The sequence below is a fragment of the Micromys minutus genome (genome assembly GCF_963924665.1).
Source record: "Micromys minutus genome assembly, chromosome: 11".
In the NCBI taxonomy this organism is placed as follows: domain Eukaryota; kingdom Metazoa; phylum Chordata; class Mammalia; order Rodentia; family Muridae; genus Micromys; species Micromys minutus.
In genome coordinates, this window is record NC_137980.1 from 59,637,610 (window position 1) to 59,664,560 (window position 26,951).

Here is a 26,951-nt window from a genome sequence, read left to right on the forward strand (position 1 = left end):
GCATACATGTTTTAGTGGACAATTAATTGTGGAAGAAGGATCTCTGGTAAGGACAATTAAACAGAAGCACCTTCAGGGAGGGAGGCGACTCTCCTACTTAGCTGTCTGACTTGATGCTGGATCAACAAGTTGGAGAGATACAAAACCAATGGCCCTTGAGAGTTACAAATTCCATTTATAACTAGGAACACTTGTAATCCCAGCACTTGGAAGGATAAAGTAGGAGGGTCAAAACAAGTCTACCTTGGGCTATATAGCAAGACCATGTCTCAAAGAAGAAACAAAGAAAAAATTCCTTTTATGAAGTTTGAAACAGATATGGCTGCTTTACCAGGTAGTCTAATTGGTTATATTTTTTAATTTAGGGGTTGGAGTGAGCCAAGATCTCATGTTTAGAACTGTCAAAAACCACACCCCCCTCCTGAGACATTTTCTGAATAATGTCCCATGGATAGTGACATTTCTGTATCACAGAAAGTGGAAGGTCTATTTACTTGTAAGTAGATTGTATAATTGGTGGAAGAACTGTGAGGGGATGTCAGACACATCATGGGTGTCCCCCAAACGGGAGCAGAACTATCACTGCAAAGAACCAGAAAGTGCTATGATGACTCCTAGTGGGCATGGGCACATGATTTAGTCACAGACATTCAGCTAATAGGAAGAAGAATCTATATTGGGCTTCTAGGGGAATTTTTGCATCCTTCTGTGGCTATGAACTGGCCTGAAGGCTTAGAACTTACATAAAAAGGAAGGGCAACCATTAATGGTGATCAGAAAATGGGGTAGGGACTCCTAGAGTCCCGATTGTAGTTTTTATGGAGGAAAAGGTAAGTCTGGTGCTTGAAGGTGGCTCTTGAATCCTAAGTTGAGTGCCCTTTTCCCCAACCCAGTGGATTTGGACTTGGGTCTGCACAGGTTTATACTACTGTCAGAACACAAGAGTTTGTAACCCTTTTGGCTGTCACAGGAGAGTCCAAAACAAGACAAACCATTGTATTTCTTTTTACTCTTAAAAATACTGTCAAGTGAATTGGGGAAGGAATGGCCAATTTTTGCTACCTTTGTACCACATAGCTCTTTCAACTTTTTCTTTAGTCAGGGATGAAGCAGATACCTTTCCCTAAGTCTCTAGAGGAAGTGTATATAAAAAACCTCAGTCTTCTGTTAGAACACTAATCTACATGATCCCATAGCTTTAAAAACTGTCCTAAATTTATTCTAATAATTCAGCTTTTCTGGTTATTAGAGCACATTTCCTCCCATGAGATACTGTCTCAATAGGTAGCCTTGGCTGACCTGGAACTTGCTATGTAGACCAGACTAGCTTTGAACTCACAGAGATCATCCTGCTTCTGCCTGTTTTTAATCCTGCTAAGATTAAAGGCATGTGTCATCACTCCTAGCTAGAGTACATTTTAGGTTAAATAAAGCACTGAAGAATCTCCTTCCAGTCTAGGGCTAGAATGAATGGCATATGGTATCAAGAGGTGTAGAATCTCGCACCAAGACTCTGCAGCTGTCTGCTCAGCTCCCTCTGATGTATCCCTCCTCCACCAGCACCAGCTTCTAAGATAGTTTTGACTGCCCCACATACTCACTATTTCCTCCATCTGTGGTTTGTCTTGATGTGGCCTGAATAGCTCTCTGCAAGAGGCAGTGAATGACCTCACACATTTGTGAAGGTAGGAGCTCTCCTCAGCACAAAATGGGGCCTTTCAGAAAATGAGCTGGTTAGGAGATGTGGTCAGAGGGATGTCAGGGGTCAGACCATTGGGTTTGATTTGTCTATCCAAAGGTAGATAACTCACCTCAATCCTGAGGTGTCTCTCATGGATACTCTTAGGTATCCCTTGTAGGATCACTGTTCCTGTCCTCAGTCAGGTTCTCAGGTTCTTGGGGATCAGCAGGTTCTTATCTTTGTGTTTACCCCTGAACAGCCTTGTTGCCTTTCTAGAGTGATGTGCAAAACTCCTAAGGCCAGGTCACCTCCATTTGGGGGTCAGGTTTCAGCTCAGATTCTGCCCTTAGATAGTCCTTGGCCATCAGGCAAGAAGTGGGTATGGGCAATTGGCTTTAGATGTCAAGGTAAAAGTCAACAAGAACCAACTGGCTTAGGGAATCCCTGGACCTCTAGAAAACTAAACTCATGATTTTTATTTCCTCTCCCTGCCCTTTCTTCTTTTTGAGACAAAGATTCACTATATAGTCCTAAGTGGCCTAGAGATTGCTATATAGACCAGGCTGGCCCTGAACTCCCTGGGCTTTGCTTGACTCTTCACAGTGCTGGGGTTAAAGGTATGTGCCACCATGCCTGACCCCATCGTTTCTTCTTAAAGACCAGCTATTTGTTGTTTAGGCTGTGTTGAGTCCTGAGTTTATTCCTCAGACAACCAAAATAGAGCCAAAAGTAAGCTGCAGGTTTGGAGGCTGCTTGCTGGGTTTGATATTTTGATTCTTGACTTCGTAAAGGTTTAACACAGGGAGTTCAGTTTGGCAAGTGAGTATGAAAAGGGGCTAGTAATTGTGTTGAAAAAGTCTGAATGACTGGTCTTGCTTTTACTAAAGCAATATAGAACAGTTCAAGGCAAAAACAAAACAAAAACAAACAACCACCCTCCAGTGAGACTGCTTTTAAGAATAGTTGCCAAGGAAACAAGTTTAGATTGGAGACACAGTTCTCTCAGGCAAATGTAATAGCTATACATTATACAAATACAAAGTGTTTGTATTTGGAAGTTATTTTCTCATACAAGGTAAAACTGATAAAATGTCAGAACTAAAGATGTGCTCTATCTGCAGTATGACATTGATGTTAGAGAAACAGAGCTGATGTTCATGGGAAAGATCCCTGATCTCACAGTTCTCAGAGTGAGACAGGATTATCTGTCTGAATAAAGGAACCCCTTTAACCCTCAAGGCAAGAAGCCATTGAGTTATGTATAGATTCTGCAAAAACAGTTTCTGTTTGTCTTTGGAAGAAAGAAAAGTTTTTTTTTTTTTTTAATTATGGTAAAATTGAGAAGCATCTCATTGCTTTTGTATCAGTGAGTTGTGCCATAGGCAGGGACCATTCCTGTATGGAGCAGGCAGGATGTCTTAGGATCTGCTTCCAGGCCAATTAGTCAGTGAGTCTGGGCAAAGCTAGGCACGGTGCTTCCCTGAGCATGATGGCCTAAGGGGTATACTACTTATAGGTAAAAAGTCTGTAGACACCTTCTGCAGTACTTTGCAAAAGAAAGCATGTGACTTTCTCATACATTTTGCCAGATGCCTCTACAGCAGCTACCACTGTCAATTTCAAAAGTGAGAGGAGAATCACCCCTTGGCATTGACTTCACAAGTCATCCAGATCCTATGAATGCATTCTCATCATATTAAAGAGCCTGGCTTCTCTCCCACAAGTTCAGGAGTTTCCTCCTGAAATCAAAGCTATGCAAACTGAAGAGAACTTCTTGTACATTGAATACTTGATGCAAGTAAATTGCAAAGAGAAGGTGCTCAGGACAATGAATGCCACAGCTGTTAGCTTCATCAATGGGAGCTCACAGTTTGTAAGCAATGCCCATTACACATCCCTGTAACCCTCTCTATTCTCTGCCCTTTGAATAATTTATCCACAGGAAATCCAAATTGCCAAGGCATACTTTAATCTAGCAGAATGCCTGCCAATTTCCTTGGGAAAACTGACACAAAAAGCTATAGATTACATTTTAGCCGAACACAGGCATGGGGCAATCAGATGTATTGTGTGCCCTGCCTCAGAAGGCGTCGTGCACTGGCTCAGTGCAATCGACGTTTGAAGGCTCATAGACGTAATGACGTCCCTTTGACACCTGCTCCTCTCTTTACGCTAAATGTGAGCCAGTGGTCCACGGGGAGCCTCTGCTTTAAAAATAGAAATTATAGTAATTGTCTCTGTTGTATGGGAAGGCTATAATAAACACGTGGCTTATGGCTTTATGCTCCATACCCTGGAGCTGACAGGTTGCATAAATTACCCTGTTTTTTATTTTTCTTCTTTAACAAATTATATAGATCACTGTATGCTATACTGCTTCATGGGAAAGTTCACTTGTGAATTTCATCTGCCAACTGAGGAATTAATTCTGTTTTCTTTTTTCCTAGTTGGTGAGGTAGAGGCTTGACTCTAGCTATTCTCTTCCATCTGCAACATATTCCATTCTCTCACTTCCCCCTTTGCCAAACCACTCACACAGAGCTTTGTTGTCCTGGAGAAATCTATGGTCTGGGAAAGATGTTGACTTACTGTCTTCTTCTGACTGTGGAGACAGGTAGTAAGTCTTTACTGGCCCGTCTTCTGCTTGGGTGTACACTTGCCCCACCCTGATATCTGTGAGAAGATTTTTTTTTCCTTCATCACAAAGTTTGCCAGTATTTTATCTGTTCCTGCAGATTTGCCATGGTGACACAAGATGAGGATTCACCTGAGGACCCCCATCCTCAGATGTACCCTATCTGTGGCTGTCACCTTCATAGTAGCTCTTCCACGGTTTTCTCAAAGGACCATGTTGTAGGCAGCAGCCCCATGGAGGCTTTTCTAGGTGAGTGAAGATTCTAACAGAGGCCAGAGGACACCTCAGCATTGCTCAGGCAACCAGTTTCTACCCATATGACACCAGTATATTAGGAACATTAAAACATGTGCCAAGTAGGAGGAAAATGTCCATGGAAGCCAGGCCTTAGACTATGTTAAGCTGACTCATCTCCAGCAGATGAATCTATGGTCAGCAACATGTCTTGTACCTCAGTTCCTGCCTCGTAAGGTGAGCAGTGGGTGTTACTCCTTGTGCCAGGAGTCCCTTTTATTATCAAATATCTACACACTTGAGGCTGTGGCTTTTGTGAGCAGATAGGACCCTGGAGCAGTGTGGGTAAAGCACAGTGAGGCATTAGGAGGTATAGATGAGATATCATTAAGCCTGGGCTCTCTCCCCGGCAGACCCCCAAGATTCTCCTAATTTGCTTCTTTTGGTTCCATTCTTGTCATTCACAGATAATCTTTCTTCCATCAAAAAAACAAAACAAGTCAAAAAATGAGCAGATGTGTCTGATGGTTTAAGACATGGCAGGTGCTAACCCTGGATGGTTCTTAACATGGTGATTGTTTTACTTTGCAGATGAGCTCAGAAAGTGATGACAAGCGAGCCCGAACACGGTCCAAGACCCTCCGAGGTGAGCGCCGACTCAGTCTGGCCTGGTCCCCTCCCTCGGCAGCTGCCCTCTCTGAAACTGTTGATATAATTAAATGCTCAGCTTCCTGGTAGCCTTTGGCCTATACTAGGCACCTGGGACTTTTGGGCTCTTCATCTGTTCCTCGATGCAGTATTTAAGGGTTTCCTGAAGGCCTTTTCAGCTCATACAGAGTTGCCTCAGGCAAATGTGTGGGGACAAGTACAGTTCCACAGAGTGGGGATAGCAGAGTTCACTCAGGAACCTGATTAGTTTGGAAAGAAAGGGTCCCTGGCCTTTGGCCACCACTGGCCTTTGGCCAGTAGCCCCTTTCTTTCCAGAGATCACTGTTGGTGCTGTTGGGGATTTGAAGGTTGTTGGGTGGACTTGACAGTGGGTGGACTTTATTAAGACTGAGCCTTACCTGCTTGGCTATGCCCCTATCCCACTCCAACTCTCTCACTTGGAGCTTCCCAGAGTATCCAAAAGTTTTGAATATGTAAGCGAGGCCTATTCTGGTTGGATTCCTGCATATCTTGTAGCGAGTGCCCATTGTGACCAGTCATGCTTTTGTTGGTTCTAGTCTTTGTGCAACTTAATCTGTTAGGCAGTATATTCTGTCAAAAGCTGACATATATCCACAATTACAGAGAGATAAACCCCCGAGCCTGAGGGCAGAGAGACTGTCAGGTCTTCTCTGAAAATCTGGTGTGTATGTGTGTGGTGTAGGGGTCACAGCACTTTGTTAAGGGAACAGCTTTCTCTACTGACTTCAGGGGAAGTTCTTGTGGGTCAGCAAAGGGCGAACATCTTGTCTTTGTGAAGGTGTCAATTTTATTAGGTTTATACTTTTAGGGAAGCATTCTTCTAAAAGTTTAAGTCCTATGTATGCATATTTCTCTGTTTCTCTTTATCTTACCCAGGACCCCCAGAGACCACAGGTGCAGACCTCAGGTAAGAAAGTAATCCTATTTGCATGAGCATTGTTCACCATCTTCTTGCCCAATATGCAATTTTTGATAAAATTTATACAAACTATTGTTTTCTCTGAGGAAATAGCTTTCACTCTCTGACGTATCTTGCTGTCTTTATCCAACTATGCTCTTTCTCAGGTCCAAACTGGCCCTGCCATAGGTCACCCTTGCACTGTTCCTAACTAGCATCTGGACTGTCACCATGGTTCTCCAAACCACAACAAGTTACTTTGGTGATTTTTTTCATACAATGATATTCATTTATGTGTCTACATGTTTGCTGTCCACTGTGCTGTGTGGGGATGGCTGACTACACACAGGCTATGGTGGGAGCATTTTTATTTTTTGAGACAGATTCTCATTGTATTTGCCTGGACTAGAGCTTGCTATATAGACCATGGTGGCTCCAAACTCCCAGAAATCTTTCTGTTTCTGCTTCCCAAGTGCTGTGATTAAATGTGTGTGACACCATCTCTTTTATGGGATCATTTATCCAGCACATGCTCTTCACCTCTCCAGGGGTCTTTTTACCAGGACAGCATATCTCTGATCTGAGAAGCAGACATGACCTCTCTTTGGGTGGGGCTCACACTGTCGGGTGCCAGAATAGAGACTTGAGACTCACGAAAGGCTTGGTGTTGTGGTTTGGGAGAGAACATTATGTATATGGAAATCATGATTTTGGACAAACTCATTTGAATGCAGACCTGTTTGTAGGACTCTTCATGGATGATGGATTTATGCCCCTTTGGCTCAAAATTTCTCAGCTTGTAGTACCCTTGGCCTTGGGCTACCCTATAGCTTAGGCAGAGCTCTTAAAATGACATTCGTTATCTGGGAGGCTGAAGAATGGTTGCTACAAGATTATCTGAGGAGCTTGGATTAGAATAAACAAGATCCAGTGAGGCCTGTTGGACCTCTATAAAATTTCCTGTGTCCTGAATTTAATCCTAGCTCTTAGGAGAAATAGATTTAATAATTTTCCTTCAGCATTCTTGAAGGAACTGATATACATTCCAGTTTGTATTTTGTTGGAGTTCAACATCATTTATAGAACCCTGAGAGATTTTGCTGAGGCAGGAGATGGGGGAGGGCTAGGATCAGTGGGCTGGTTAGGGTTGTCCTAAATGTACCCTTTTCTCAAACATACACCTTTCTTCATCTGGGGTCCTTCCTCTTTGAGCCATAGCCAGCTCCTGCCCAGAGGACAGGTGAGTACAAGATTCCTCTCACACACATTCAGGAAGGGAGTCAGTCCTTTTAAATGGGGAGTAGTTAGATCCTGGTGCTCTAATCTGGGATTTGGAATCTTCCCAAAATTGGGTTCTAGATGCCTATGTCTTGTGTTTGGACCCTCAGAGCCTCCTCCTCAGCTCTCTACCTGTTCCACCCGCTTGTATCTCTGACCCTGGCTTCATTTACGTGAGATCCAAAACCATACCAAGGGATTAAAAAACTTTGATTTTGAATACTGATAAGCAGACCCAAAAGTCTGTGTCTGCGTATGAACTCCTATAATTGCCTAAGAGCATGCATGAGCATCTATAACTGTATGAGCACACACGGGCACCAAGTTTTAGATGAAGGGTCACTTCCTTGTTGCTCACCCACTTATGCTCAGCTCCAGGAGGTGTTAGCAGATAATAGTGCATATGAATTTTCAGTGTGCTCATGAGATTCTCACTTGTTCCTTTTGTTTTGGTTTTGTTTTGTTTTTTGATACAGGGTTTCTCTTTGTAGCTCCTGCTGTCCTGGAACTCACTCTGTAGACTAGGTTGGCCTTGAACTTGTAAAGATCCACCTTCTTTTGCCTCCCCAGGGCTGGGACTCCAGGTATGCGCCACCATGCTGAGCTTCTTGAGTCTTACACTCCTCAGTGCTGTGTGTGCTCTGATTACCCTGGGAGGCTCATGACTGATGTCCGATCTCATTACAGTATCTGGAGCTCTGGCTGGGTCTCATGTCACTCTGCTTGATGTTTCCTGTTTCTGTGTCTAAGGAGGTTCCAGTTTCTGTCCAGATGGCCTTGGCAGCTTTATGTACTCAGGCTCAGAGCTGGTTGGGAAGGTATAGGCACATCTGTCTGGAGACCTTTTCTGTACTTTTCTGAGTTGAGTATCATACTTATTGGGAAACAAATGACATGGGGACAGTGCCAGTGCCCACAGGCCTCCACAGCAGCTGCTGCCTAATTGCCTGATTAAGTGATTAGTTGACTAACTGTGATCTCAACTTCAAATCCCAGTAACAAGGAACTGTTTGTGAAAAGTCTCAAAGCTAGTTCTTGAGAGAGTGAAAGCAAATGTGAGCCCAGATTTTACAATAGGCTGGCCAGGGTTAGAAATAACTCCCCATCTGAAAAAAAAATCTGATAAAATATCTTCCTGCTTTTTTTCTCCTAGAAACTATCAGGAGCATCTGAACAAAGGCGGATTGGCCTTTTCTAGGGCCACTCCCTACCTGCCTCCCTTTGCAGAGTTTGAGAAGATGGGCCAAATTTTAGAACTAATACTGATCCTAGTAGGAACTCTGGTCCACAATAGCAGTTCTTTTAGAAATGGGTTCTTTGTCTCTACTTTCAGACAGGTTGGTTGCCCCACAAGGGGCTGAAATCTGATATGCTCTCTCACATGGCCACGCAGATCATCTTGCTGGTCTACAGTACTATAAATTAGGAGCATCTTCTTGCACCCACAGAACTCGAGCTGTGACGGACCCTTGCCTCTCATACCACATAGGTGTCCCTATTACTGTTCTTTATTTTTCTTTTATAGGATATTTTAAAAAATTACATTTCAATCGTTATTTCCTTTCCCAGTTTCCCTTCCAGAACCCCCCTACTCCGTCCCCCTGGCTTCTATGAGGGTGCTCCCCCACCTACTCACTCACCCCTTCCTGCCTCTCCACCCTGACATCCCCTACACTGGGCACTGAGCCTTGACAGGACCAAGGACTTCTTCCATTGATGTCCCTGCCAGGCCATCCTCTGCTACCTGTGCAGCTGGCGCCATGAATCCGTCCATGTGTGCTCTTTGGTTGGTGGTTTAGTCCCTGGGAGCTCTGGGGGGTCTGGTTGGTTGATATTGTTGTTCTTATAGGGTTGCAAACCCCTTCAGTTCTTTTTCTAGCTCCTCCACTGGGGACTGATGGGACCCTGATATAGCTGCCTCCTGAGAGGCTCTGCCAGAGCCAAACAAATACAGAGGCAGATGCTCGCAGCCAACCTATAGCTTTTCTAACCTGAGTATTCATTCCTATTGGCCTCTTGGCTGGGCCATGTGGTCAGTGTTAGGTCTCGTGTTTGGAAGTTTTCACTGATATGGTAATGTTGATGGCTAAAGGTGAGGAACTTCTGAGGTCTCACTTCCATCCTCTTGTACCAGGCAGGATAGTTCATTGCCCACCCCCCCCCACTGGCTTTCTTTTCTATTTGGAAGCAGAGAACCAGGCTGAGCAGGTACCAGTGTCTCTCCTACAAGCTGTGGTTTTGGCTTGATCTATACAGACTCCTTCTTGATTGCAGCCTAAGTCCTATTTGATAGAAAGGGAGGACAGACTATAGCCTGGAGCTGACTATAGTTTGGAGCATCACAATACCAGTGATGAACATGAAGAAATTCAATCTCTGGCTCTGGCCTTGGATCAGATAAGACAGGAGTCTACCTTATAGAGGATACTTGCACCCCAAGCCCCCTGAAAGCTGGTGGAATGTCTGCTGTGGAAAAATGAACCCATCCAGTAGATGCCTTAATCTTGTGTGTATAGATCTTTAGTTAAATACATTCATAAAGTTGTAACTAGCTATTCATTTTTTAAATTGGGTTAATTTTTTCACTACTTTTTAGCAAACTGCCAGAGTCCATCTTAAGATGAGCCATTTGGAGACCCTCTTTTGTTCTTTAGGGTGAGATCCAGCTTCTGATGCCTAAGGTGCTCTCTTCTGCTTTTTTTCTCCAGTTGTCCTACCCCAGGATGTACTGGTTCTGGACATGTGCGGGGCAAGTACTCCAGACATCGGAGGTAAGAGGCCTGCCAATACTCTTGAAGACTCCTAGGAAGGAAGTCTGGGGTTCTCTTCTCAGATATGTTTTCTTCTGTGGATTAAGACCTTTCTGTCTTGACTGACTGCTAAGACCAAGCTGACCTAACCCTTCTAAGCCCTAGTGTCTTCCCACTGGTCTGTGTTCCTGTAGTGCCTTCACCAAGGTGAGCCTGGCAAAGAGTGTGCCACGAGGGGTGGTAGATTACCCGTCCTTAGCACCTTTGCTTTTCCAGAAGGACTATTTTGGGTCTTAGGTATATTTGTATGGCAGAGGTTAAAGTAGACCATGTGCCCATGAAAGTTACAACTGTCAGCATAGTCATTCCCTGTGATCAGTTAGGTTTTACAGGGGACAGCAGTGTCACACTCCTGGGTGGGTATATGTGTAGAGGTCTGAGGGAGGAGAAGAAAAGGACCAGTAAGGGAGAAATTAGACTGAGATAAGCTTGGGGTACATGTGGGATGGTGGTTTGATCTGAGGAGTAGCTTAGAGAGGAGCAATCTTGGGCAGTGGGGCTTGAATCCTCATTTCATATGTGGAATTGGCTCACTGTAATGCATTTTAAAATACAATCAGAAACTTTTAGATGTATGTAATTAGATGTAAAAATGTAAATATATTAGCATTTGAAGCTTACATCTGAGAGTGGCTATAGGAGAGACTCTCAGAATGACCTCCTGGGTGTCTCGGGAAGCTGGCCTGGCTCTTGGTACCATCCATCTTCCCTTTCAGCTTACAGAGTTGCCCTCTGGCCAAGAAGAGAAAACTGGAGGATGCTGAGACTGAGCACCTGGTATCTAAGAGGAAGTCACACCCTCTGAGGCTGGCTCTGGATGAGGGCTACCGCATGGACAGTGACAGCAGTGAGGATGCTGAAGTGAAGGACGCCTCTGTTTCAGATGAATCAGAAGGACCCCTGGAGGAGGCTGAGGCTGAGATGTCAGGACAGGAGGAGATTCATCGCCCACAGACAGCTGAAGGTACTATATTGCTCTTTCTCCTTTGAATAAAGGCTGCTTAGTGTAGCCCTGGAGAATTGCAGCCTGTGAGGGGGATGGGGGGAGTTCAGCTTAGTGCAGAAAGCTGTCTTGAGAACAAGGAATGTCTTGTCCTGACATGTGCAGCTTCCTGGAAAAGGGGTCTGCCCAGGATTGGGGGGGGGGCTACTATAGTGTGTGTGAACACTGTGTGCAGGGTAGAGATGGGAAAGTGGGTCTGGACATGCATCTTGCACTCCCATGCACTCTCAAAAGTTTGATTCTGAGGCAAGGCTCCATGTGTGTGAGAAATAAAGATGATGCATGCTGTGCCTCTGTCTGTGGGAGGCTCTAGAAAGAGCCCATCTCCCTGGCTCACGAGATATACTTTGTTTTTAGACCTCAAGGGCAGGTACTGATTAAATACCTCACTTCAGGATAAATCAGGACTCTGAAACGGGGCTGCTCATAGAAGCCAGGAGAGGAAAGAAAGCATCTGAGAGTCCCCTGACTTCCCAACTTCCTGGGATCAGCTGAATTTAAATGGTTGAGATAGAGTTTTCACATATTTTTTAAGAAATCTATGTTGAGCCCTCACTGACTTCCTTCTTGAGACTCAACTGAATGCATGGACCATGGGAGTAAAGCAAGTTTGTGTTCCATGTAGAAAAGATCCACAACTCACCTGCCTCTTGGGATATTATATGGTAAGGCTGGCTCCTACTGTTGCTAAAAACACTGGTTCATGAGTTCCACAGGACCAACTTGTAGTAAGATCTGTTACTATGTTTAAAAGATTTAAATTCATGTCCTTTCAAAAATATGTGATTTTTCAATTATGAAATAAATTTTCATCTGATTTTTTTCTTTAAGTTCCATTATATAAAATGCAGATCTGTCTGATTTGAGAAAATAAATGATGGAATATGAGTATGAAATATATCAATGTAATCTAGCTGAAATTGATTCCCCCATGGTTTTTGAATCCAGGCAGAAGGCTGACAGGATTGCTCATACTTCATTTCCATGTCTTTTGGGCTACGGTGTTGAGGGTGGGCAGCGGGGGCCAGGTAGAGGATTGCTACTGTTGGGAGCAGAGACCTGGGGACATTCCTCTCATGCTCTCTTCAAGGCCCCATGGTATTTCTTGTTTTATGCAGGGAAAAACCTGATCAAGCCCCATTTTGGCTCCAACCCCACAAGCAGCCCTTCTGGCTTTGCCAAGGGCAGCTACAGTAGCTACCAGGGGATCATTGCAACTTCCCTCCTAAATCTGGGCCAAATTGCTGAAGAAACCCTTGTGCAGGAAGATTCAGTCTCAGTAGCTAAGTTGGGCCCCACTGTTGTTCATCAGCTTCAGGATGAGGCTGCAATGGAGGCCAACAGTGATGAGGGTGAAAAGGACCTCTTTATACAGCCAGAAGATGTGGAGGAGGTCATTGAAGTGACCAGTGAACGTTCCCAGGAGCCATGCTCCCAGTCTTTGAAGGATATAGTTAGTGAAGAGTCAAGCAATCAGAAAGGTGTCCTAGGTCATGAGGAGGAGGAAGAGGAGGAGGAGGATGAAGAAGAGGAGGAGGAGGAAGAAGAGGAGGGAGAGGAGGAAGAGGAAGAGGAGGATGAAGAAGAGGAGGAAGAAGAGGAAGAGGAGGAAGAGGAGGAAGCAGCTTCAAATGTTATCTTTGGGGAAGACACCTCCCATACCTCTGTCCAGAAGACTTCTCCTGAGTTCCGAGGCCCAGAGCTATCCAGTCCTAAACCTGAGTACTCAGTCATTGTGGAGGTTCGTTCTGATGACGACAAGGATGAGGATTCACACTCCCAGAAGTCAGCAGTCACAGATGAATCAGAAATGTATGACATGATGACCCGTGGGAATCTGGGCCTTTTGGAGCAGGCCATTGCCCTGAAGGCTGAGCAGGTGCGAGCGGTGTGTGAGTCTGGCTGCCCACCTGCCGAGCAGGGCCATCTGGGCCCAGGAGAGCCAGGGAAAATGGCAAAGCCCCTGGATGTGGTGAGGAAGAGCTGCTACAACAAAGGTAGGCTAAAGTGGTCTGCTCTGATCTCTCACCCTGTTATCCCATTAGAAGGGACATCACCTCTACTGAGAGTGCAGATGGAGGCTGGGAAGAAACATGGTTTATAGCTTATAACCCCTTAGAGACTGGAATGGGAGAAACATTGAAAAGCATTTGAGGACAAATAACCTCAGCACTTAGGTAAAAAAAATTGAGGGCATGGACTTATACTGTTTTTTGTGTGGTGATTTGTAGATACACATGGAACTGAGATATGAGAGAAGGGGCTAGGTAGGGGAGAGGAAGGAGGGCAGGAGGGTGGATAACCCAGTTTCCATGCCACTTAGTCATAATCCTGTCACTCTGGCCTTAATCTGTAGCAGATTGTCCAGTGACAAAACCTACCATTTGATGACTTAAACCCTTGAAAACTGTTTTTTAAGGCCGTATTTGATCATCCTCAGCACTTTCTCAATGGAATTGTGACCTCAAAGCTGACTTGAATCATTTCTCCCTTGTTCCTCTGGTAGTCACAACCTGTTGCTAGCTCTGCATCTTCCTTGGATTTGTCTGTAAAGTATGGGTTTATGGGTAGAATCAGCTTCACCAAGTAGCTGATGTCTAGAAGAGGGAAGGAAGGCTGAGATAGTGTAAGGTATTTGGTCTGGATTGATATAGGAGAGAGGCTGAAAACTGAAGCCAGATTTAAGGATGGGATCTGAGCAAATGTTATGGCCATAGTTATAACACGGACACCAAATTTGTAGGCCAGGCTAGCCATGTGTTGTGTGAAATCTGATTATCTGAGTGTCACCATACCTCAAGGTGCATGGAGCTTCTTCCCAGGAGAGTCATCCCCACAATGCAAGAGGGCAGGCCTTGGATAGGCCAGCTTTTAGTTACCCTGGGTTTCCCTAGTCCTGATACCTCTACTCTAAGATCAGAGAACTGTTCTGACTTCAGTCTCTTCTTTCCCTTTTCCAAGCAAAATTTTCTTCTCTGGATCAAACTCTGGGCCCTTCTTCAGCCTTGTTCCAGGAAAGGAGGAAGGGTTAGTTAATGCTAGTAAGGAAGCAGTAAAGGAAAGAAAGGGGGAGGGGAGAGGGAGGAGAAGAGAGAGAGAGACAGAAACAGAGACAGAGAGAAAGAGAAAGGGGGTAGGGTGGTAGAACTCAGACAGTGGAGCCAGGAACTGAGAAGGTAGGGAATATATATGTGGAGAACCCTGGGAGGTACACTTGGGTTATGGGAAGACATAAGAAAATTATAGGAGTAAGAATTGAGCACAAGTTTGGTGAGACATAAGGATAACATTTTGAGAATACTCATGACTATGAAATACGATCAGAGGACAGATTGATTTGTAACATGTTTTCTAGGTGAAGTAGACATGGAGGGTGGCTCTTGAGGTGATACCCTTAAGGTTAAGTCATACTAAGGTAACAATTTGAGGGTGCGTAGGTTGAAGGTGAGGCAGATTTAGAATAGGTATAGGAATAGGAGCATCAGTTTGTCAGACTTTGGGTCCTTAGAAGAGATAAGGTTTTGATGGGACACTGAATGCCTGGTATCACCAAGCCTAAGCATTTAAAGAACTTTCACCTTTGGATAAACGTTAGGAGCCAGGTATAATTCAGGGTTAGAAGTACAGGAATCTAGACAGTACCTTTCGACTATGGGAACATACACATGTTGACATATGGAGGGACTGACAGCAAGACTTTTGGGGCTCAGGCAGGTATTTGGCACAGGTTTGAATCCCTGAGCATATCACCACTTGCCTGGATTGGTAGAAATCTGACTCCCTACACATTTGAACTTGGAGTACGGAGCAGGCCTACTTTCCTCTGCTGGATTTCTGAGCTTGGCTCTGGCATAGCCTATCAAAAAGAAGTTTCTCTGAGACATCACAAGGACCCCATTTTTTTCTGATGTCCACACTTAGTAGCCAACATGTGCCTGTAGAGGTGAGGTTGGCAATTGAAAGTTTGAGTTTAATTTTCTGCTCAGGTATTTATTAAGGATCTAGATTTAGATAAGTCACATAACCTGTGTCTTCTTCATTTTATCAAGTCTCAAGGACACCTTTTCTCAGGGGTGTTGACAGATACTTTATTTTACACAGTGCCTACACTCCAGCTACTGTCTGTCCTGATATACGGGGTGAAAAAGACATTCCCTAAGCTTTGGAGCAGCTTTTCTGGAGTTGCCTCACTATCAGCTTCTGTCTTTTTTGGATCAGTAAAAGTGGAGACAGGAACTGTTCCTACCTTTCCCTTACCAGTCTCCTGGCTTTGCATAATATGTCATATTTGTTTTAGATCCTTCCAGGGTGGAGAAGCGTGAAATCAAGTGTCCGACACCTGGCTGTGATGGCACTGGCCATGTTACTGGGTTGTACCCACATCACCGCAGCCTGTCTGGCTGTCCCCACAAGGATAGAATTCCTCCAGAGAGTGAGTAGCTTCATGTAGGGTTATACCAAAGATTAAAGTTTAGAGTCTTATGGTATAAGGCAGGGGACAGTCTTCTGAAGTGTCCACCTATAGATACCAGCTTAAGTCAAATACAAACTGTGGGAGGGAATGCCTATATTCACTGAGCTGGGCAGATAGAGGCCTAGACACAGTTGCCTCTTTGTTTAGAAAGCTTAAGATTGGATGTCTGTTATTATTCTTAGGCTAGAAGCAGAAATTATGAAAATTGGGTTCAGAACTGTGACTACAAACAAACAAACCAACCAAAAAAGTCTAGTTTCTTCTCTGAGAGGCAGAGTCCTAGTGGGAAGGACATGCTTGACTGAGTTCATTAGGCTCAGAGAGCCATGGCCCTCTGCTTACACAGCTGCAGCTTTTATACAAGACTCCTGCACCTTCCTTGGGCAGTTCTCCATTATAGCCATGCCTGCTCTCACAATTTGTTCTTTCTGGTTCTCTTATAGTCTTGGCCATGCATGAAAATGTGCTGAAGTGCCCCACTCCCGGCTGCACGGGCCAAGGCCATGTGAACAGCAACCGCAATACCCACAGAAGGTAGTGAACTGAGTTGGTATATGGTAGGAAATTAGGGCTTGTCCTGTAGTATATGTCCATGCCTGGGCCTTGAGCATTTATCTGAGGCAGATTCCAGACATAGAGCTCCCTGCTTTGGCAGGTGGCAGATGAAGGTGGCCATTCTCTGGTGTTGCTGCAAGTGCGCTCTGAACTGAGGTGATCATATGAGAAATCTGATACTGCTGTGATGAGAGAAAGTAGAGTTTATGCTTTTAGAAAACCTCTGACTAGTAGTTGTTGCTCGTGGGAAAAACCTGGATGTGAACAGGAATGCCTAGTGTTACTCTGAATGGGTAATGAGATCAGATGGACATGGGGATTCCAGGCTACTGTACAGCTTTATTTGTTGGTTCATCTTATCCAAGAAGAGACCATACCCCACCAAGAGTATTACAAACTTGACAGTGTCTGTCTGAGCCCTAGTAGTTGTGTGCTTTGGAAATAATACCTGGGTTTTAGAGGTTAGTTTGTTGGAAAAGAGGTTGGACTCCCTATCAATGTGCTGGCCCAGGAGCTGGTAGCTGAGATCACAGTAGATCCAGAGGAGGGCCAGTACATTCCAGAAGCAGTACCCAAGTTGTGCTCTGAATGTAGCCTTTGGCTTCCCTGAGATATCCAATAGAACATGATGTAGACATGATACTAGAAAGGGGAGAGATGGGAGAAGAGGAAGAAGGCTTCTACTATCCATGTAGAAGAATCCTTTATCCACAGTTTGCAGAGATTTAGAGTATATTTCATTTTCTGTGAATTATCCTAAATAGAAATGGCCTAAGAAGTTTGTTCTCTGAGAAGTTTGGGGTTGAGGACAGAGCTGGAGGAACGGTCGGTCCCATGGGAGTGACAGATGTGTTACGGACCCTGGGCTTTATACACCAAGAACTCATATTTGGCAACCTGGGACAGACATACCTTGGAGAAAAGGCTCAGATGTCTCTCCTTTTCTTTTTTCTAGTTTGTCTGGATGTCCCATTGCTGCTGCTGAAAAATTAGCCAAATCTCATGAGAAGCAGCAATTACAGACAGGAGATCCTCCCAAAAATAACTCCAATTCAGATCGGATCCTCAGGTGGGTGAGAAGAGAAATACTTTCTAAATATCTGCAGGGACTTCAGTGTTATAGCTGTGTAACATTCATATGCTTCTAGGCACACAGGACACATCTCTTACATTCAAAGTGCCTCATCTAAGGTGCAAACAGCTGCCTACCCTTAGCCACGGTGTGTTCTGCCCTTCTTTCTGCTAAGACATCTGATACAGTCAGGAAAATTATTCAGGCTTAGTGTGTGGAGATAGCAGATTGCACCAGTTGGGGGCCTAACTATACTGGGAGCACCTAGTTGTCCGTATGTCTCTCAGAGAAAAGGAGGGCATAGGACTTGCTTCTCTGAGTGCTGCCCATGTGGGCACTAAGCATCTGAGATAGCAGCAGGCATGGGTGTTTGTAGGGTACACATGTCTACATGCTCTTTATATATGTACACCCATATGGGGAAGTTCACCGATGTGCTCTAATGCATGTGTGTGCATGTTATCATTGATGGTCCTTCGGACAGAGCAACCAGAACAAATTTGCCTAGTGCTTCTCCATACAGGTAACCTTGGAAAGTGAGTTTTATAAATAATGCCAGAGGCTTGGACTCATGTCCAAGACACCCTTCCTGGATGGCCTGTCTTAGAAGACTTATTTGAGGTCAATTATAGCCCCCTTCTGGGGCTGGAGATTCATTCAAGTCACTGACTGAGAGAATAATGTCACGTTTTATCTTCACTCAGAGGATAGATACACAGCTCTCTATTTCCTGAGAATATAGAACTTACAACTCCTTCTCCCTGGTTCTTAGACTCCTGTCCCATGTTTCTCTTCTCACAAGCATTGTAGGAGACAGGGCCATGTACTCAGCAAAGCCAGTCACTGACTGACATGGCATTATTGCCTCCTCATAGAACCCCTGATCATCGCCTTCCTTTTTGGCTGCTTTCCTTGGAAGTGCCACACCCTGGTAATTTCCTGGCTAACTCCAAAGGAACTCTCAGTAGGTGTGTTACCACAAAGCACAGCTTAGGGGGTATAGGGCCTTATTTTTATGTTCTGTGGGGTACTTGTGTTCTATTTGTGGACACCTTTGGCTTTTGGGGTCCCAGGTAGCATAGTTGTCCATCTTATTTGTTCTTTCAGCTTCTTGTCAGTTGCTTGTTGATCCTTTCACCAACGAATGACACCAATATAGAGGTCAAATTTAATGTTTCCTTTCTGGTATCAGTTGGTCTTGCTCTTGTAGCTTCACCAGGAGTTGCTGAGCTAGTGTCCAGTCGTGGACTTCATTTCACCATAGGGCCCATGTTACCCCTGCTGTTATGTGATCCTCACAGGTCCTTAAGAGTACCAGCCTTCTGGTTCTCTCTTCAGCCACATTCAAGTTTCTCAGGTATCCTCATCATCATTTTCAAGTACCACTGATCACTGAAGTCATTGCTTATTACAAACCAGAACAAGGAGAGCTGGGACATTTGCTCCAGCCGTCTTCCTTTTTCCATTTTCCTTCCACCTCTGAGCTTCCTGTTCAGAAACTCACTGACTGTGTAGCTGAGCTCTTGGAACTTGCTCTCTTACATTTTGGAGGAAGTTCAGGCTTGCTACTTTGGCATACTACTAGCATAAGAACACATTATTATTTCATTCAGGCTCTGTTGTTTCCTCCTTATAGGCAATTATTCATACTAATTCTGGGCCTATCCCAGGGTCCCTTAATCCTGGGAGGCAGAATTCTGACCAAATATTAGGGGCAGGGGCAGGGTTTTGGGTGTGTGTGTATCTCCTTGGGTGTTTCTTATCATCTGGGTGCATGAAGTCCTGGCTTAGGCCATTGAAGGGGTGGGGAGAAGTAGCATGGGATCTTTGAGTTTCAACCTTACAGACTGTGCATCTTTGTCTCACACCCCAGGCCCATGTGTTTTGTGAAGCAGCTTGAGGTTCCTCCTTATGGGAGCTACCGACCCAATGTGGCTCCCACCACACCCAGGGCCAACTTGGCCAAGGAGCTGGAGAAGTTCTCCAAAGTCACCTTTGACTACGCAAGTTTTGATGCTCAGGTTTTTGGCAAACGTATGCTTGCCCCAAAGATTCAGACCAGCGAAACCTCACCCAAAGCCTTCCAATGTAAGTTGGGGAGAATTGTTTAATGTCTCTCCTCTCACATTGCTCCTGAGAGGGACAGTGGGGGAGGGATTCCCTTGGGAGCTAGGAGGAACAGGGTGTCAGCCTGAGGCCTCTCTCTCTCTCTTCAGTTTCTCCAGTGGGCCAGTTGTGACATCCTTAGGGCCTGCATCTTACTCATTTTCACTTTGAGCCTTTATGTGTTTCCTAATTATGTGTGAAGAAAATCATGGGTTTGTTATGGGTGTGTATGTCCATAGCCTTAAGACTCACTTACTGATGCAGTCTCCCTTAGGGTGACCACTTTCAGCATCACCTTTAAGAAGAGTCCAACAGGACAGAATGGTACATGGCAGGAAGCTTCTTGGTTTCCTGGGGACCATTTTACTGGAAATGGTATTTTCTGTGACATTAGCATTTTAAAGGCAATTATACTGACAAAAGTAATTCCTGGAAATGTCCTGGATAATCATCCATGCCTTTTCTTGCCATTTACTGCACTTCTTTGTGGTTAGCCTTGAAAATGCTGCAAAACGGAAATGGACCCAGTGCACTGGGAGATCCAGAGGTCTCACAGCTGCTCGTCAGCTCCACAGATGGCAAGGGCAAGTTTCCAACTTGTTAGGATTACAGTTCTTAGGGTTAGTGGCCCTTGGGATGTTTTTCTGAACACCAGCAGACTTTGCTGGCCATTCTCAAGTGTTTCCAAGCATATGCACTTGCTTAGAAGCTGTGCTGACATTGCTAGGAAAGGGCTCAAAATGAGTTTTCCACTTGTCTTTATCTTTCTGGAAATAACAGTGGTTTTTTTACTTACTCACAACATCACTTCTGAGAGTGCTTTAAAGTTGCAGCATAATTATTAGAAAAAATATCTCTATTTATTGTATCTTACTTATGGTAATTTTGCTTTATCAAGGAAGCAATAATTATTGGGGACATAAAGTCAGTGAAAGCATAGCAACATCTTTTGATAGGACAAATTTTTTCAGGTGTGTTTATCCCAAATATATATCCTGTTTACAGAGTTACAGAACTGAAGTATTTGTTGATGAACAAGAGTTTTTTTTTTCTTGTTTGAAATTATTAAGTCTATTAGAGTATATTTCTAGAGTTTTCTTATTTCTGCTAAAATTTCTGACCAACAGATCAGAAATGAGATGCCTTTTCAGTGCTTGAGACAAGAGCAGTCAGAGTGTGACGGTGTGGGAGTGTGAAGCCTCTATCCCTTGCGTGTGACAGTGTGGGAGTGCTAAGCCTCTATCCCTTGCGTGTGACAGTGTGGGAGTTCGAAGCCTCTATCCCTTGTGTGTGATGGTGTGGGAGTGCGAAGCCTCTATCCCTTGCTCTCCCCCTCTTTGTTTGCTACTTCTGTCTAAGTCTATGTTAGTTTAGGTTGTTCCCTTTCAGCATCCAACCTTTACCAAAGTCACTGCCTCCAGGTGCAGTCTCATCTCCAGTGGTTTTTATAAGAGTACTTTATCTTCTCCCGTAGGCTTTGATTACTCTCATGATGCTGAGGCTGCACACATGGCTGCCACAGCCATCCTGAACCTCTCCACTCGATGTTGGGAGATGCCAGAGAACCTCAGCACAAAGCCACAGGACCTCCCCAGCAAGGTAAGCATACCATACTGAAACTCTTTGGAGAAAGAAGAAAGGGTAGAGTTTACACTGAGAAAATGTTAGCAAGGCCGTGGCTAGTACCAAGAGCAATTGGAAACTAGTTGATGTTTATTTTGAAATGATGTTTATGTCTTACTTATGTGCCCATGAGTGTGCCTGCACTGAGTCTATGTGCATCATGTGTGTGCAGGTGCTCAGAGCCAGAGGGCATCAGATACCCTGGAACTGGAGTCATAGGCTGTAGTGCGATGCTTGATGTAGGTGCTGGAAGCTGAACTGAACATGGTCGTCTGAGAGACTAATGCATGCTTTTAATAGCTGAGGCATTTCTCTAGCCCTTAGCTCATAGTTTTTTATTATATTTGACCATCTAGCAATGACTCAGACAACTTAAAAGGGTAGGTGAGTAGCCATGAAAAGAGTTGTTGTGCCGTGAAACTCAAGGTCAGGCTCATGCCATGTTCCCATATGCTTTTCTGGAAGTTAGTAGTGAATGACATGTTTTGGGGTCAAGGACCTGTTTTCACCAAAGCTTGCAATGGTCTCAAGGGGCTGGCTTCCTAATCTGTAGGAGAAAGGGGCTGCAGGGCTTCTTCACATGAGGTTAGGATGTGGTGCTGATTCTTTCCTTTAAGCAGGCCATTGTTTTTTTCTACAAGAGTCAGTGTTGCGACCAGAAGACACTTTCAGGAAGGGGCTTCGTTTGCTAACCCTATTCTTAACTTTCATATTTGCAGGCTGTGGACATTGAGGTAGATGAAAATGGAACTCTGGACTTGAGCATGCATAAACATCGCAAGCGGGAAAACACTTTTCCCAGCAGTAGCAGCTGCAGTAGCAGCCCTGGTGTCAAGTCTCCCGATGTCTCTCAGCGTCAGAGCAGTACCAGTGCCCCCAGCAGCTCTATGACCTCACCCCAGTCCAGTCAGGCCTCTCGCCAGGATGAGTGGGACCGTCCTCTAGACTACACCAAACCCAGTCGACTTCGAGAGGAAGAGCCTGAGGAGGTGGGTGCCAGAGACCCTATGTGTAGCCTAAATGTGTAGGTTCTCAGCTGCTTTCAGGATTGCTGTGAACATTGCTTGCTTTTTAGATATTTTTTTCTTAAAAGTTTTATGTAGAGCCTTCAAGACCTTTCTCTGTTCACACAAGATTCTTCATCTTCAGGGTATCCAAAACTCAGGTCACAGCCGGCAGCAAAAGTTTCTCCTGCACTGTTATGGTCAGTCTTGCCCCATAAAGAGACTGGGTCTTCTCCCCCCAACAGAACTTAGTGGCTAGCAACAATGTAGATTTTTCTAAAGAGGAGAGGGATGTTTCATATTTCCTGGGGATGATTTGGGAAAAGCTTATTTTCTTGAGCCATTCATCAATAGCTTTCCAGACTACTTTGCTCTCCTTTCCCAACATATTCCATCAAACACAGTTGCTATCCAGACAGCAGTTTGATGCCTGGGTCCTTGGATCAAGCACATTGAGAAACTCCTGGCACAGGGGCCTTGGCATGGGATCCTTGTGGTGGGCAGAGAACTGAGTGTCCAAGATGACTACTGGATGGGGAAAGAGGCAATAACTTGACACCAAAGTTGGAGAACTCTCTTTCCTATTGTTCTACACACTTGAGTGCAAAATGTGTGAGTTTTTTCACCCTATTAGGTTGCTTCCCAAGAAACAGAGTCTGGACAGCCAGTGAGAGACTAGCAGCCTCCACCTTCTGGAGGGAATATCTGGAGGGAGCTGGGCCATATACCTCTAGGTAGTGGGGTGAGGTAGTCCAGCCCCACCCAAATCTACTTGTCTGTAAGTTAGTACCTCTTTCAAACCCTTATTCCATCCCTATCTGAATCTGTGGAAGTTGATTCCTTCTTGGACTTGGCAAGAGCCCTAGTAGAGGTTTGGGTGCCCTCTGTTGTAGTGTCTTCACTGTGTTCTCTCTTTCTTGGGTCTAGACACTTACATGATCCATGCATGCTTTAATCCCACTGTTAAGTTGTTCAGTGGTCTGCTAACTGTGACTTTTCAACTTACTTCTTGGCAATGAGTTGCTGGGTGTCTTGGGACCCTTCTTTGCCGTTTCATTAGCCCAAGTTCAGCTCTGGCCTTTTTAGTCCGTTCCCTCAGCACATCCTCTTGCAGCCTCATTGTCTCCCCAGAAATGAGCTACCATTTGCAGTGGGATCTCTCTTAGAGGTCCTGAGGTTCTCCTGCTGAGGCCTGCCCCATGCTCTCTCTGACTTTCCTAGGTTTTCCTAAGCCTTTCTTTTCCTCACCCTTCCTTGTTCTATTTCACCCTTGAAAGCTCTTAGATCAGACCTTTTCCATTCCTCTCCCTCTGTTCTGTGTTCCTTACTCAGACGCTCCCATCAGTCCTTCCCAATAGCTCACCAATTTTGATAACAATTGTCTTGATATTATGGGTACTTTCAGCCTATTATAAGGCCTTTACTTCCTGGTTTCACTGACCCTAAAGACTTCTCTTAAGTGCATCTTTCTGGGGACCTTTGTCCAATTGTTTAGACAAACAAATCACTCTCCTCAAGCTTTGTTTAATGGCAAGAAACACAATAGTTACTATAGTCTGGCTACCCAGAGCTGCTCTATGTGCTGTAGCTTCATGGGTTTCTTTTATTTAAGGGTTGCATCTTTTTAGATGCAGTGCCTCAATAGCCTGTTGAAACCCGCATTGCAAGTTCGTACATTTCTGGAACCTAAAATCTGGTGTACTTGTCTTGCTAGAAGCTGTTGTTCTAAGGCTGTAGGACCCCTGGCCTTCAATGGAGGAGTTGTTGTTCCTTATCTAGGTGCCACACCCCTGAGGCTATAGGTAATAAGAAAATACTCCCAGGCCCAGAGATCAGTTAGTGGTGTTTGTTAAGTGTTTGATATGATCAAGGCATCCTATTGTACACCAGGGGACCTCAAGATTATTATGAGTATCATTAAGCTACTAGTATGTTATCTAACTCAGCTTTGAAATACCTCAGCAACCTTATTTAGTGCTTACTGATAGTTGAACCCTAAAGAGTACTCTACTTGGGTGTCCATTCTGTGGTAATTTGGTGGAGATGGGCCAAGGCTGAGTGTCCGGCTTTCATAGTGTGGTCTTCTATCTTGGTGTTGCTAGGTCTTTCTCTCTCTTTCATAAGGTAAAACATCTTGTGAGGACTACTGAAGGGTCCCTCTTTGTTTCTCACTAGGTTGGACATCTGATGTCTTTGCCAGTTGTTAAAACAGTTCCTGCTTTTTTTTTCCTTCTTCAGTCAGAGCCAGCAGCACACTCTTTTGCTTCTTCTGAAGCAGATGATCAGGAGGTGTCAGAAGAGAACTTTGAAGAGCGAAAGTACCCAGGGGACGTCACCCTAACCAACTTTAAGCTGAAGTTTCTTTCCAAGGACATAAAGAAGGAGCTTCTCACGTAAGTGATGCCCTGGCAGACTGGCTTGCCGGGAATCTTGGGAAAACAGACCTGGTCCCAGAACTCAGCAATTACCTAGATTGAGGTAGTTCACAGTGATGGATTTTCTTTCAGCTTTACACTGAGCTGAGTATGAACATGATCCTCTGAAGGCACCTCTGGTTCAGTGCACAATCCATAACAGAACAGAGCAATTTGGGTATTGTAGTCACAGGCAGAGAGGTTCTGACTCCAGCTCTCAGCTTTGGGAACTGCTGGGCCTCAGGGTGGAACAGACAGCATCTTTCATTAACCTCCACTGCCACATGTCCTCTAAAAGACTGAGAAGGACTATGGATCTAAACTCTCACCTGTGCTCAGAATTAATTTTATGGAGGATGTAGGGATCCTCCTTTCCTCATTCTGTACCCCACTAGTTTCTTTCTACCTTGGTACCAGGCCTTCTCAGGATGGTTGGGTCTGTGTTCTTTTTCTCAGAGAAAATTGTGCTGCTTTAGGAACTGCAGAAGGGAGGAGTACTCCATCTGCATGTTCATGAGCACACATGTGTACATATAACATGCATATGAACACACAACACTCATGCTTCAGAGGCATCCTAACTTCAAGCTATTTTTCCTTCTTGAGTTAAATTGCATAGGAGAAATTTCCAGTCCTAAAGGGGAGAGCTGTGATCTGAGAACGGCCTGCCCTTAATTGACTTGTTCTGGGGGAAGGCCTGCAGGTATGCATGGTTCTCTGTTCTGATGCTCTTTTTCCTTTGTCCAGCTGTCCCACCCCCGGCTGTGACGGCAGTGGCCATATCACCGGGAACTATGCCTCCCATCGCAGGTTCGTGTCCTGCTCCTCTGCTCTGGCTCCAGTGCTTTGTGTGTGTGTGTGTGTGTGTGTGTGTGTGTGTGTGTGTGTGAGTGTGAGTGTGTGTGTGTGGTGTGTGTTCCTCCTCATCACCTCTGCTCCCCTCTACGGCTCACCCCATATCCCATCTCTTCTCTTTCAGCCTCTCTGGTTGCCCTCTTGCTGACAAGAGCCTCAGAAACCTCATGGCTGCCCACTCTGCTGACCTCAAGTATGTTTGCGCTCACTGACTGCCTATCTCTTGGGCAGCTCCCTGGCTTTGCTCTCTCCTTTAAGAGGCTCCTATCAAGTCAGCCTTCTCTAAGATACCATCCCAGGCTGGCTCTGCTTTCCTGGGATGGGGAAGAGGAGCAAGGCTTGAAAGGGCTGATTCTGCTTGACTGGGCTGTCCTTGCACCTGTCACTCCAGCTTTGAGCTCGGTCTATCTCACTTGTTGGAGCAGAGCTCCTGTACTACTCCAGCTCTTTCCCCAGCTACTCCCAAGGAGTCTGACAGGGCTGCTGGGCATGCTTTTCCTATCACCACGCTAGATGCTGAGAAAAGCTGGAACTTGGCTATGGCTTAGTGGCTATAGGCCATGGGGCTCTTGTCAAATGAACTATCACTAACAATACCAGAGAATGCTCCCTTGCTTCCCACCTGCCTTGGCTGTTCTGTTTCTCCCTGGTGCCCTCCCAGTCCTACGCAGTGCTTTTTCTTCTCTCTGCTGGGTCTCTCCCTGCTTCTGTACCTCTCTGCTTTTTAACACATGTGCAGACCCGGCTCTGCAGACGCTCACAGATGTCAGTCTGCCTGACAGTCCTCAGAAGAGAGGAGCAAGCACCCAGAGGTTCCCAGGCATCTGTTCTCTTGGAGCTGGTGCCACCATTGTTTCTGGCTTTCATTTTCTGTTGATCTGTGACATTATAGCCTCCATGACCCTGAGATGAGGTGACCAGAAGTGATTAGAGACATTGGAAGAAGGAGATACTACCCTGTTGTTCAGTTCCTCACAATAGGGCCAGGGACTTCCCTCTCACAGTCCTTTGTGATAGGGGCTGTAAACCCAGGCCAAGACTCCCTGGATCTGATTTAGGACCAGACTGATGTTGGGTACCAGTGTCTTTTGGACAAGGAGCCAGAATGCTAATAGCAGAAGGCACTTGAACTGTTTTACACCAGAACAGATATCCAAGGTCTTGCAGTGCCCGCTCCGTGTTCTTCTCTCATCAGCTCCATTCCTTCTGGTAGTGAATATCAGCTGCATACCCTGTAGGCTCATGTAATTACTCATTCTCACTAACACTGTAGTTTAGTCATAAAACTCAAAATTGGAGAACTCAGTCCCATAGCCTCAGGGAACTGATCCCCACCCCAAAACCCCTCCAAACACTTTATTATCTTTCTTGTATTCTCTCCTACCCTCATACCCATTTTTATATCGAATTCTACTTCCTTTTTGAACTCAGGTCTTAAAGAATTCTTTCTTTCAGGATATAACTATACATTCTGTGGCCCTGAAACAGACATTCAGAGTCAACAGGAGGAAGCTTGGCTAACCCATTAGAAGCTAGACCCTGGGATGGTCTGCACCCTAAGCTTGTTTAAAAAAAAAAAAAACCAAAAACCAGTTTTAATATATAACCTCCGTGGGCAC

The 26,951-nt window shown here is 45.0% G+C and overlaps 1 protein-coding gene across 3 annotated transcripts in view; it reads left to right on the forward strand.

The window, feature by feature from the left end:
• The window catches only part of MYT1 (myelin transcription factor 1), a gene marked incomplete at both ends in the record, with an annotated part of 40,701 nt that overhangs the window by 1,905 nt on the left and 11,845 nt on the right, over window positions 1-26,951 (forward strand). The window contains 14 exons of one of the 3 annotated variants that reach the window (XM_080925496.1): window positions 5,142-5,196; window positions 6,117-6,147; window positions 10,125-10,187; window positions 10,943-11,190; window positions 12,348-13,226; window positions 15,527-15,661; window positions 16,147-16,237; window positions 17,214-17,327; window positions 19,204-19,418; window positions 20,911-21,035; window positions 21,779-22,048; window positions 24,302-24,456; window positions 25,225-25,287; window positions 25,457-25,525. In XM_080925496.1, the coding sequence (XP_080781622.1) occupies window positions 5,142-5,196; window positions 6,117-6,147; window positions 10,125-10,187; window positions 10,943-11,190; window positions 12,348-13,226; window positions 15,527-15,661; window positions 16,147-16,237; window positions 17,214-17,327; window positions 19,204-19,418; window positions 20,911-21,035; window positions 21,779-22,048; window positions 24,302-24,456; window positions 25,225-25,287; window positions 25,457-25,525 (2,513 nt within the window). Of the gene's footprint in view, window positions 1-5,141; window positions 5,197-6,116; window positions 6,148-7,320; window positions 7,379-10,124; window positions 10,188-10,942; window positions 11,191-12,347; window positions 13,227-15,526; window positions 15,662-16,146; window positions 16,238-17,213; window positions 17,328-19,203; window positions 19,419-20,910; window positions 21,036-21,778; window positions 22,049-24,301; window positions 24,457-25,224; window positions 25,288-25,456; window positions 25,526-26,951 lie in introns of those variants that run through there. The other 2 variants (XM_080925495.1, XM_080925497.1) reach the window with 2 other exon arrangements.